At 50.5% G+C, this 13,559-nt stretch overlaps 1 protein-coding gene across 5 annotated transcripts in view; it reads right to left on the reverse strand.

The window, feature by feature from the left end:
- LOC125949620 (aryl hydrocarbon receptor nuclear translocator homolog) overlaps positions 1–13,559 on the reverse strand; it is a 206,610-nt gene that overhangs the window by 92,140 nt on the left and 100,911 nt on the right. For all 5 annotated transcript variants that reach the window (XM_049676849.1, XM_049676850.1, XM_049676848.1 and 2 more), the window contains one exon: positions 10,008–10,088. In XM_049676849.1, the coding sequence (XP_049532806.1) occupies positions 10,008–10,088 (81 nt within the window). The remainder of the gene's footprint in view (positions 1–10,007; positions 10,089–13,559) is intronic.

A 13,559-nucleotide genomic window follows, 5' to 3' on the forward strand; every position in this document is an offset into this window, starting at 1 on the left:
ATAATTACCTTCGCAAGTATGCCCAAAAACGGTATTATGCACACTGCTGATTATCCGCGGCATCCGGCGATAAACGATCACTTCGCTAATGTGCAGCTGTTGCTGCAAAACCGTCCCAGCCATTTCTGATTGATTGATTTGTTTTGCGGGCACTTTGAATATCGGGAGCAACAAGGGAGGTGCATCGCAGTCGCTTGAACGCCGCGAACGATCGAAGAAAAGAACGGGGGAAACAAGGAAGCAGAAGAAGCGAGTGACGAGTCATCAAAACAAAAAAAAAACTCCAAAAATTCGAGATCAAGAATGGAGCGATCGCTTCATGGAGTTTCGATCGCTTTCGATCACAGTGAAGAGAGCGTTACTTCTAATGAAGGACAGCCACACCAAAGGCTGTCCCCGGGTCCGGGTTTCGCGGGAAGCGAAACGAAAGCTACGGAGGTCGATCGGTCGATCGGACGACGAATTGGAGTGTCGCAATCACCGTGCACTCCTCTCTCTCCCATCCCACAGGCCTGGCCCACAGCGTAGTAAATTCTTATTTCATGCTAATTATACACAAATACACCCGAACTACTGGGACACCCCCCGGGGTCTCTTCTCCCTCTCCTCGTCGTCCTGGGACCCCCTAAAGAGGGGGTGATGGGGTTGATCACATCACATAATTACCGCTATTACCTACACACAAGTTGCGGTTGAAGCGTCCCTCGTTGTTCCTTTTTTTTCTCTCTCTCTCTCTCTCTCTCTCTCTCTCTCTCTCTCTCTCTCTCTCGGTGGAAACGCTTTTGCTGCGGGGGTATTCGGTATTCAAAACCGATCCCAGGAGACGTTGGTTTCGCTTCGTAAAAGCGTAAAAGGGGAAAAAAGCGGTTCTTCCGGGATGATGATCGTTGGCCACTTTTCTGGCTGGCCTCCTCCTCCACCAACCGGCGACACACACACACACACACACGGTCACGGTTGGTTTTCGGAATCGGAAGCCGAATCGAAGGTCTTTCGGGTGTCCCCCTTTGGAGTTGGTTGTGTGTGGCACATTCCGATCGGCCTGCGGCCTCGACCGGCTCGAATCGAATTGACCGTTTGTTGTGCAGCCAGCGCAGAAATGGAAGAACCGTAACCGTTCTCGCACTACGCACTTGCGTCGATCGACACACACACACACACGCGCGTGTACGACGAAACGATCGCCATTGAGTGTAATCGAGGAAAATAATACTAGGAAGAAGGAGAAAAAAGGCAAAAGCCTCCAAGGGACTCATCGGTTAAAAGCATAAAAAGGCAAACTCTGGTTGTCCGTTTACGCACACACATACACGCGCGCGCGCACATACGCACTCTGATTTCGGCGTTTCCATATCCCGATGGGGATTTAAGGTAGCAATTAGCGAATGAGTTGATTTCAGGGGCCCGCCGCCATCGCCTCTCTTTCGGCGGAGACGAATGGAGACGTTCGATTCTCGTTCGACTCTCAAAGGACCGGGCGGCCGGGCCGAAGGACAGTAAAGTGGAAAGCAGCAGTACTGCCTTCGGCTACCAGGCTTTACTCCGCCGCCGTCGATCCGCCTCGCGATACGCGCGAATCGAATCTGCCGCGGCCGCGAAGAAGATCGAGATGAAGATCATCGAGGTGGTGAAGGTCCTCTGGCCTGGGCTGACCTGGCCTCGCTACCGTTTTGTAAAGCGTCGCGTCGCGCAAACATACATGCTAATTAGCATTACCATTATCAAAGGCTTTTATAAACATATCATACCATTATCAATTAATTACGCAAACAGTTATCGACGTTTGGGAAATGAAGCAGGAGGAGGATAAGGAGGAGGAGGAGAACGCCAGCGCATGAATTGACTGGCGTGTGACTGGCCTGGCCTGGAACTGAGGACCATCAGACGGAACAATTGTTATTGCATAAGTAGATAGCGTATGATTCGATGGTACACGTACGTTCTGTCTGTATCTTAATGTTTCCCTCCCGGTACGCGATGCGATGCGACGAGACATTCGAAAAGCAGCATTTACAGGTTGTTTCCTGTGTGTCTGTGTCTGCAGAAGCGGCGAGAAAAGGGCGCCTTTTGCGTTTTCCGTTTCCATTCCAAGGGGTCCGGGCAGAAAAAGGGCCCTCCTTTCGCATCTTAATTGTGTTATCACCGGGAAATTATCGGTGCCAGCCAGCCCGCCAGCCAGGGTGCTATGCTCGGTTATGTTTCTTCTGTTTTATCGCGCGAGCGCGAATGCTGCACCTTTTCGATCGATGATCGCCCCCTCTGGATGCAGAAGAGATTCAATTGCATCATATCACGCATGCTGCGCGCAATCAGTCTGTGTGTGTGTGCGGGCGCACGCCAGACGGTGGCTACGGCGGCAGCACACACGAGAACACAACACTTGTAATGGGTGAAAATTAAGGGATTGTTAATTGAATTTGTATAATTTTCACTTGGGTGATAAAAAAGGATTCCGGCTACTCAATTACACCGAAAGGGTGTCTTGCTTTCTGTGTATTTGTGCTCAAGAACATAAAGGAACACAATACAAAGAGGTGCATCTGTCTGTGTGTGTATTGCTGCAATCGCAACCCGTTCTGAGCTGAGTGCAGTAGTAGTTGATTAAAGGACTTCGCTGAGTGGATTATTGAAGCAACATCAATTTGGCTACATTTTATCCACAATATTCCCGGGATCCGCGGTTCATTGTAATAACTGGATTAAATTTGGCGGCTTTCGTGATTACCAATCAAAAACACCAGAAGACAGAAGATTTGAATACACACTGAAAAGGGGAGTGGGGAAATGAGTGTCTGCCGATTGTGGCGCATGCAATGAGCGGTGCTTGACTTCGCGGTAAAACATTGTTCCCATTGGACAGGATACTTAAAATGATTTGCAATCGGCAGAAAGAAGTGCGATTACGTTTTATTTGGGGGGAATTGAGAAATGGCAGCCATCATGAAAAATAGGCGGATTATAAACCCCCAATCCAGCTGTCATAATCAGACAGGAAATCCAATTTGCTATCGAGCCCCCCCGTTCACTGTCGTGCAATCGAACTGAATTCCGCTAATCCATCAAGCAAATATGAAAAAACTAAAACCAATCCAGACACCCACAAAGAGGACGTGTCCGTTTGTTGTGTTGCAGTATTGCCACTTTGTTTGGAGCATTGCATTAGAACACTGTAATCCCATTTTCAATCACATACATATTGATGAGCAGCGACGGCGACGAGAGCGCAATCAAAACGACTCTTGCTAAAAGGTCAAACGTGGCAATTAGAGCGGAGATTTTATGACCTCCTACTAAGGACATACTGGCAATGCTACCGCTGCCACCGCTTTGGTGTCTGAAATTATACAGCGAACCCACGAATCAACAGCCATTTGGTTGACAGAATATTAGTATTAATTGATGCTTTCATTTGCAAAAAAAAAAACAAAAATAAAGACGAGATAGAAACCCGGGTTTCTCACTGCGACGCCTTGAAGTCTTTTGTGTCGCCGATTTGCAGCCGAAGCGTGTTCCGCGTAAGATCAGCCTATTAATCGCAGCCACCACGCGGAGAAGCTGCTACTGAAAACGCTTTTGTACCAATAACAATATTCATAATTTTTTATTAATATTATTATCTTCGCATGCCTTCGGGATGAATGATGGCCATGTTCGACACGGCCACGAACGACTTCATTTTCAATGCATGGAGCACACACACACACACACCTGAAGTGTGACCTGGAAAAATCGCTGGACAATGGACAAAGATCGCGGAGGAGAAAGAGAGACAACATACAAAAAAAACATCAACAGCACTGTTATGATATACATAAAAAAAAGAAACACCCCGAAAAAAAAAGCGTCACCCTGCGATCGAAACGATCGATCCGCACGGTAGCCTCATCCAGCGCGCTCTCCGCGCTTGCGGATGATAGTTATTATGCTAATCGATAACACTTTTATGCTCCAATTTTATCGATCCCTAATAAATGGCCGCAAACGGCGTCCGTCCGGGTGGAAGCTGCATTGCTCCTTTGGTGAGCGCCCAAAGGTGTTGAAAATTAATATATTTAAGCAAACGATAAAACTATATCGCTTCCATCGATCAAAACGGATCGAGTATTCGCGAGATGGCGAGGCAGAAGAGTGAAGAGGTGACCGAAAAGATTGATTATCAACGACCGATCGAACGACCGATCGAACGACCGATCGATCGGTCATCAAGTGATTTGTCCCCACCGTTGTTGATGTTGATGATGATGATGCTGCTGTTGTTATGTTCTATTTTATGTTTTATCGAATTTTATGCTTCTCAACAGAGCACGCGTGTGTTCCACACGAAACGATCCGTCGATGATGATCATGCTTCTGTGACGTATGTGTGTGTGCGCGCGCGAGAAGAAGAACGGGATCGAAGCAGAGAGCGGAAAATTCAACGAAGGGAAAGGTGAGGCGATGCGCGAGGGGGAAAGCCAAAAACCTTTCCGATAGAACCGATTTCGACCGACAGGTTCCCGACGGAGTGGTTTGATGTGCCCGCAGGTGATCCGTTATTTGCGCTGTTTTTGCTGTTGCTGCTGTTGTTTTAATGCTATCCTTCAATTTTCTACGTCCAGTTGGGACGAACGAGCCCCAAAGAAGTGGAGACCTTGGGCGGTTTGGCGGTACGGCAGAGAGATACGGGAGTCCGCGGAGCGATCCATTTTGCCTTAGCCTCTCTCTCTCTTTCTCTAGATCGAAAGTGGCTGCTGCTGCTGCTGCCGTTGATGCGGGGACCTCTACTTTTCTGTCCGACACAAGATCCCCCTCCCTCTTACTAGCCACTACCTTCGCCTTTAAACTAATTAGTAGGTTGGCGTAATTTCTTATGTTATAGGTATCGACATATTATCTTTCCGGTCGATATACGACGCTTTCGCTCTTCGCCGTCGTCCCGCAGTGGGGTGAGCGGGGAGGGGGGGGGGGGGGGTCCGTCAAAGCTGTCGACGTTGAGGAGGAGAAGCTCGACGAAGTGCGACCACCGCCGAGGCCGGCCAAAAAAAAATAACGTAGAGAGTGCCTTCACCAGTGTCTTGTGTTTTTTTTTCTCCACTCAAAACCTCCAAACTGATTGCCTCTCCGGCCTTAACTTTGTACCATAATTTGCGTTAATTTTGAGTCTTCGAACAACAACAACAACAACAACTGAACCCCCCTTTTGCTCGGTGGACGAAATAATGTTGTGTTGGTTTTTGGGTGCAGAGGAAGGGCATCATACCAAGTATTTGAGGTTGTACCGGGAAGCCAGCTTCGTCTAAAGTGAGGCAAACCTCGCGCTGGTTGTGCGCAACATGATGATGTAGTGGAAAAATTATTTGTTCTGAACATAGTCGAGCAACTTGATGAACATTTCGAAGAACAACTGCAGAACTGAATTTTTAGCCAGCAATATTTCGATCCTTTGCGCATGTGTGTGTATGTGTGTGTGGTTTATGCAAACGCAGGAAAAAAATGAACCAGAAACAACCCAAAAGCCCTACACCAGGAACGTTGATTATCGAAGAATGCACTAATTGTGCTAAACGTTCCGTGAAAACAATTTCCCGGCGAATTTCCGTTTCGTTAGAGATAATGATGTGGAAGAGAAGGCTGCAGTGGCCTTCAGAGTGAGCGTGCAACACACACACCACCTCATGTTGATGCTGCAAAATGTTGCCAAAAACCTTCGAGATGTGATTGCTCGCAGAGATCGCAGAGGTGGCAATGATGAGAGCTACACTTATCACCGACATGCACATGCAATTCGTGAAAGAAAATGAAGCGATTATCTGTTCCTTCTCATAAATGTGTCATACACACACACACACACGCACAAGCATACACAGCCTGGCAGCCTGACATTGACCTTGATCCAAACGATGGTATCAAACGAGACGGACGAGCGCATGAATGACAAAAACGAACGCTTCACACCCAAGAAAACACGCAAACATCAAAGCGTGCCGGTGTCGGCGTGTCGCAAAAGTGTCACACCCCCGAGGAAGAGGGCCTCACCTCACCCCCTGCTCGCGATCATGCCAAAAAATGAGACACCAAAGGATGTTCAACGCCCACCTCGGGAACCAACAGTTTTTTTTTGGTTTTTTTTTGGCACCAACTGCGTGCCTCTGAGGAAGGAAGGATTTAGTAGTAGGGCAGTAAGACCACGGGAACGCGTGTGAAAACGGCTCCCGAAAGCCGGTTGACAATTCGCACGGACGGGAACGGGCGCATGGCGCACGCCACGGAGTGAACTGTTCGCCCCAACAAACGACGAACCCTTCGAGCTTTGGCGCTTGGCGCTTGCGTTTAAAGACGCGCGCGTGCCGATGGCTGGCTGGCTGGCTGGCTGGCGGGCTGGCTAGTGGGTTCGTGATTTTGTAAAGTTAAAGCGCGTAACCTGCGAGAGTCACGCAAAAGGTAATGCACGCACGACACCACCACCACCACCAGCAGCGCCACGATGGCTTTCCTCCATCATTACCGGTGATGAGGTGGTGTCCTGCGTGGATGCGTGGCAGAACGGTGGCCAGACCAGACCAGGCCAAGCCAGGGGGCCACCCAATTGTGATTGCAATTGATTCCTGACCTCTCTCTCTCTCTCTGCCTCTCTCCCCTTACGCTGGTTTGATGGAGGCACGCGCGCGCGCTTCACGCTCTTCCCGTCGTCCTCCACAATCGTGTCTTTGGGAGGAATATATGTTTTTTTTTGGTTCATTTTTTTCTGGCCGCACACCAGAGCCATCCTTTCGATTTCATCCATCTCCATCTCCGGCCGATGGACTGCCGTGTTCCTGACCGTGGCCGTGGCCGGGCGCCGGCGAACTGATCGTGAATTCAAATAAATCGACCATCCGCACGTGACCAAGTGGCAAGTACGCCAATCGGTGGTGCTCGTGCTGGTGGTGGTGGCGGTGGTCGGCGCACGCGGAATGTTTACCGTACTTCCCCTTGTCCCCATCTCTTCCTAGTGTGCACCACACGATGCCGCCACGTTGCGGAAGGTGATGGTTTGTAATTATGTGTAGGCTTTTTTGTTGCTGTTGTTGTTGTTGTTGTTGCTGTCTCTTTCTTGGCTTGGCTCTTAATGTAACGGAACACGTTAGTCGCACGAAGAAAAGGGGGGGAGCGAAGAGCTGGCGCGCGTGATAGCTTTAATCTAGCATATTTTTTTTATGCTGCTGCGTCACATTCCTTTATGAATGGCTGGTGCTGGCCAGCTTTTTTGCTGCTGCATCTCGGCTGCATTTCTTTTTCCCTTTATATGAGGTGTTAATTAATCAATTAAGGAGCAACATAAGATGCCGACACTATTTTTTTCGCCTTCTTCCATGTGCCTACGCATCGCACATGTAAATCGCAGACTTTGAAGCGCAAGAAGGGGATAAAAAAAAATACCAACAACAAAGTGGTATTAACATGCGAACGAGGTATTATGCTTGCGGACAGATAAGGTGTAAATAAATGTTGCCAGGATTTGTCAACACACAAACCATGCACACGTACACTTGGGCCAATTATTGAATGTCCTTCTCGCTCGCTGCTGCTGGAATGCCCATCACGTGGTAGTAAATCATTTCAACACGACCGACCACATCCCGATCATCAATCGCGCATCAAGTTAACCCCCAGCCCTGGACTCGCTGCCCTGTCAACAGCGTTTACCACCGGTGCGCCGTCTCTTACACCACTCGGGGTTTTATTGATTGATTTTAAATTAAATGTCATTTACTAGCGCGCCTCCACTCGGATGCTGTGTTCCGTTCAATCAACGTCAAACCCTTGGTTCTCTCTCTCTCTCTCTCTCTCTTCTCTCTCTCCTTCTTCGGTAAAGATGCTGTGTCAACAAGTACATGGCAGAGGGAAGGAAGGAGCCGTTACGGGCACTCAAAGTCGTGCGCCATCTCCGGTCCATGGCTGGTGCATCGCGCACATCCCGATGTTACGGTTGCGCTCCCTCGAGAGCATCGCGAGAAGCTGGCCGGCCGGCGGTAGGCAAGCAAATAACGAGATCGCGATCGCAATGACTGGTAAGTAATAGACCACGACATTAGCAGCAGCGGCGGCGCAACAACAACAGAAAAAAAACGACGACATAAAACTAAGCAGCAAAACAAGGCAAGTAACAAGCGAAGCGGAATCATAAAGATCGAATGTAAACATTTGCTGAGAAATGGAGAACCTTCAACAACGATCGATCGATCGATCGATCGATCGATCGGGTGACGATTTGTTGTGAGGTGCACTGTTGTCGCAGCAAAAAAAAAGTAGCGGCCTTACCTGTCGCAAAAGAAAAACTCGATCCGAATGTTCCGTTTTTTTTTTTTCGTGAGATCGAGCGGCACAAGTAAAGTGCCATCCGTCCATCTCTTGAAGGCAAAAACGAAGCAGGCGACGACCAGGAAGAACGTGACGGAGACGAGCGGCGCACCTCGCCTCGCCTACTAAGAGGCGGCGACGTTTACAAACGACATAAGCAACATAGTTTTTTCATTGCCGGGGCTCTCGCTCGCTGCTCGGAAGTTCAATTTATGCTCACTCACTCATCCGTCCCGTCTTCCCGCGGGGAAAGGACGACACGACTGTTCTCACTGTTGATGGCAATGGCAGTGCAATTTTCTGCTGCCACACACAATTCTTCGGGGAGAAGCAGCAGCAGCAGCAGCAGCAGCAGCAGAACCACAAATTCCCACTTCTCCTTCTCCTTCTTCTGCTCACCGTGTGCGATGTTGGTTTCGATTCACATCAACCGGTAAAGTATGCTGCACGGTTCTGTACCGCCGAGGCTTCTTCTGGGTGCGAGGGGGTTTTAATTTTTTGACAGATTTTCTCCCCATCCCCTGCCACAGGATCGGACATTTGACGTTTGTGGCGCGCGCGCGGCAACAAACCATACAGCATGGTACATTCCGACGAATAATGTCAACGGCACAACATCACAAACAACCTGGCACACATAATGATCACGCTCACACACATACACAAAGGTCGTTATCATCATTAGCGCGCGGCTTCGATTTGGCTTCGAGGCAGGGAACGAGAACCATCATTCCGTTGCAAGCAAAAAAAAATGCGCCAGATTTTCCCTGACCCCCCACTGCATGTGTGGTGGTGGTGCACCGAACAGCGCCGAACTCACACTCGCCACACGGAACCTTCTGGCATCGCATCGCACCATCGCGGCACTCGCAAAAAGGGCGCGGCGATCCGTGGACGCCAACCTCAAAAACAGAAAAAAAAACTCGCGAACCCCGGAACAACCGGAGATCCGGGTGGCTGGCTGGAACGCTGGCAGCAGTGGCGGCCCGGACCGGGACCGGCATCGGGACCGGGACGACGACGAAATGATTGGGTATTATTATGTGCGATTTATTGGAAATTTAATGATCTTCGCAAAAATGAAACAATTCTCATCGCCACTCCGCGCCGTTCCGGGGCGAGAGGGAAGCTACATTTGCCGAAAGGTGGTTTTAATGACCGGTTTTACAACGACATCGGTGGCCACATGGAGGCGACGGCGACGGTGACGGCGGCGACGACGGTGCAGCAGCAGCAGCAACGCGCACAGAAAAATGCGGTAAATGATTTAACGAAATTGCACCTCAGTCCATCAGGTGCTGGCGGGGGGAGGGAGAGGAGGCCAAATCAAAACCTTTGCTGCACCGCGAGCACAGAGCGGGAGGAAAAAAACCGCCAAAAGAACGAAGGAACGGACACGGAGTGAAGCGGCCGCAACCGGTACGGTTCCTTGGGTTTTTTTGTTTTTTGTTTTTCAAGAAGAAGGCCACATCTGAATGAATTGTTTCTGTTCCCAATTTGTTCGATAATCTTGGACACATCGTCGTACCTCCGAAGGTGAGGGGAGGATGTAAGGTAAGGAGGCGAATATTTGTTGAATGTTTGCAGCACCGAAGAAGAGAACACGAAAGGAAGATGTTTGGTTTGTTGAATGGCGAAAAGAAGACACGAGCGAAAGAGAGAGAGAGAGAACGAGATGGAAAGCTTACCTGGCAAACCGCTCCTTATCCTGCACGTTATCCTCATCCATTCTGTTGTATTTGTTACCACTGGATGTATCCTCATCAGACCTGTCGAGAAAGCAGAGAAAAGTGTCAACATTAATATGAAGAGTGTATATCCAAAACAATGCAAAGCCTTCTTCGATTGACGATTGCGGCCGTCGCTTCGAGTAAGTAAGCTGCGAGGAATAAATGATGTTTTCCGGCATCATTACGCCTGAAAACGGGACGATGATGAACCGAACGGTAATGAAGCGCCACTTTGACATTCGTCGCACGTTGCGAGAACCTTCCCTTCGCATCGGATGCTTTTGCTCGGGGATTCCGGAAGTGACGCCAGGACACGCATCATCGTGTACGCATCGGTAGCCCGTGCTCGGTGTTGTGTAAAGAAAGGGGTCTGTCTGGGGACAACAACACGAACTGCTGGCCGGCTGCACGATCGTCACTCTCGCCCGGCGCACGTTGACGACAACGACGATGACGACGTGCTCGGCCACAAATCACGTGAAGTAAGCAAATGCCCGCCTCGAACCCTCGATGGTGGCGGCGGCAGCGGCCTGTATCTGTAGCTGCGAGTGACCTCCACTCCCCCCTTCCCCCCTTCCCCTTGGGCAACGGAACGGAAGGTGGCACGCGACAACTGCTAGAAAGAAGCTTGATTCGGATTTTCGGTCCGTCGGTCGATTGGTCTAGACATGCCAGGCAGACCGGTCACCTTCCGGGTGCGCCGTGCGCCTTCCGAGAGGTGACACGCTGACACGGTCACGGTCACGGTTACCGGGGAAACCGTCGCAACGTCATGGTTGTCGTCGTTGTTTTTTTGTGGCGTAGATTGTTCTTCAGAGCCTTGCCAGAAGGAAGATAAACATAATGTCACGTCATGCGCCGTGTGTGCGTGTGTGTGTGTGTGTCTCGCATGTTGGGCCTCTTAAGAAACACGAGCTAGACCGGGTCCTAATGACTTCACTAGCGGTCTGGTGATATCAGAAACACCAGCCACGGGTCATTAGCTCATACGCTGCGACCGGCGACTCATTGCCGGAAAATCTGTGTCCGGCGCCAAGGATCTCGAAGCAAGTTGGTCACTGGTGGCGACATCACGAACCAGCCACCGGATGGAGAGAGGGAAAAAGAGAGAGGGAGAGAGTTCCCCAAAAAGGGCATCACTCCCGATATGGGTCGTTGCAACGGCTGTGCAGTAGTGGGCACCTTCATCCGATGCTATGTCGCGCCCTGGCGCAAGACGGCGACACCGCTTATTAGGGCACATCGTCGTCCCCGGGGCCGATTGTATTAATTATGAAAATTCGCGATTCGCGACCATCTCTGGCACCAACCAACCAACGCAGCCAACCAACGAGGAGATCGTCAGCTACAACGGAGCCAAAGAGCTGTCGGGGACTCGCGTCCTCGTCGTCGAAGGCACCAAAGTGACACACCCGCGGTCAAGGTAGGGACCAGAAGAGGATCGAGAGACACATCGCATCGCATCACATCACACCCGTCGGTGTAGCGGTTCGCGGCGAGACGAAAGACATAAATGTGCTAATTTAATGAGCGAAACTGCGCCAACGCTGGTTAGGGGTTTCGGTCTGCTCACCAGCCAGCGAGTGAACTCCCGAGTCCTCGTGTGCCGTGGCCTTCTCGGTGGTTGCTCCTTTCACAGGACACGCGAAATGGCGAAAAAGGATTGTTGGTCCACCGGCATTGACCTCTCGTTCGGTCATAGGCTCTCGGTGTCATCATCAAGAAAACACACACACACACACACACACACACACAACACTAGCGCGACAGCGAGACAGCGAAACAAAAAAAAACCATCGAAAACAGACGAAAGCTGGCAACATAAACATAAAACAAACTGCTAGTAATAACATTAGCGCACCCGGCGGCGGCGCGCTCGCGTAGCAATTAATCATTTCTTCTAAGGACTCGCAAACAGCGCGCCGGCGGCGGCGAAGGAATGGCGGTGGCGGCCAGGCGCGACCGACAGACCGAAGGACCGAGCCAGCGAGCGAGCGAGCGCGCGCGCAACCACCGGAACGTCGCATATTTGGTGGCAGGCGCGGCAACGGGTTCTTTCCGTTTTATGCGCCATTCCTTGGCCCCGCCGCCGTTCAGTAGCTACTGGTTTTTCTTTTTTTTTTTTTGTTGGTTCGCTTGCTTGCTTTGCGCTTTACCTCAGAAGGAAATGGTAGTTGCAGCACGATTGACATTGATACAGCGAGATAAGCAGAGAAGGGGACAACAAGAGAGAGAGAGAGACATTATGCTTTCTGGATCGTATTGATCGTAATTAGCAGCATAAAGCTACATTGAAAGGTGGATTTCAATGGAACATTAGTACCAGTAAAGGTACAACACTTCTAGTTATGCCTCATCGTCATATCGTTTTTTTTTTAATATTGATTTACTCCTCCTGATCGCCACTTTGATGCGCCGGACGTGCGTCAGACACGCGCAAAGTGCCACAGTGTCAATTCATTACGCTCAGAACGGGCCAGGGGGTGCTCTCTGGTTGCTGGTGTCGGTGGAGTGGCCACACGATGCGCGCTGCTCCTATTGACGGGTTAAATGAAGCGTCACGGCGACGGCTTCCGACCGCCAGGCGCGAGGGGTTTTTTCAAGGTTGACAGCAAGCAGCAAGGAAACCGGAAAGCGGTGGAAAGGCAGCACCCAGGGCACGTGGAGGGTTTCGCGGCCAATTTGCGGGTAATTGAATCGATCGGAGGACCGAAGGGTGATGCCAACAAACCAACCAACCAACCGACGGTACGGTACGGTACGGTAGCAACATATTTTTTTTCTAATTAACAGCACAACTCCACGTAGCACGGTGTGTCCGCCGCTTGCTTGCTTGCTCGCTTTAACCCTTCCTTTCCACCGGCGGCTTCCTCTCGATCTTATCGCTGATCAATGGAGCAGGCAGCACCCCTCCATCATACTGGGCACAACCTTGAACCGGATCGGAAGGACCCGAGGAAGGGTGGTGTGTTTGGTTGGGTGTTTTATGCTAAGGACACAACCTAGTGACAGGCAGGCAGGCAGGCAGGCCGGTTGGTTGGTTGGCATGATGGCCCGATTGGTGGAACCGGGTGGCCACCACCATCAATGAAACTGCTAATTAAAATGTCCAAAAATGTTACCTTTGGCTGTTTTGCATAAAAAGCGAGCATTTGGTGAGGGAAATGGAAAATGCTGTAGAAGGCTTTAGTCGCGCCTCATGCTCCTGCTTCTCCGTTCCGCTTGTTGTGGAGTTGTTGGCTGTTGTTGTTGTTTCCTCATTTCGGGACTTTTCCTTTTCCACCAGAAACCGAGGCCCAACCGGGGAGGAGTTTCCCCGATGGAAATTGGTGTGTCCCGTGTGCCGTCTTCCATTTGGTTTGGTTGCCCCCCTCTCTACCGTTGCGGACCACAATTAACCAATTAATTGCTGAAGCCCAGGAACGCTGCTCGCTCCACAACACCACCACCACAACCACCACACAGTTCCTCTCTCTCTCTCCGTGCTCGGATGCACCAAGCCTGTCCGCC

Source organism: Anopheles darlingi, chromosome 2 (assembly GCF_943734745.1).
Source record: "Anopheles darlingi chromosome 2, idAnoDarlMG_H_01, whole genome shotgun sequence".
In the NCBI taxonomy this organism is placed as follows: domain Eukaryota; kingdom Metazoa; phylum Arthropoda; class Insecta; order Diptera; family Culicidae; genus Anopheles; species Anopheles darlingi.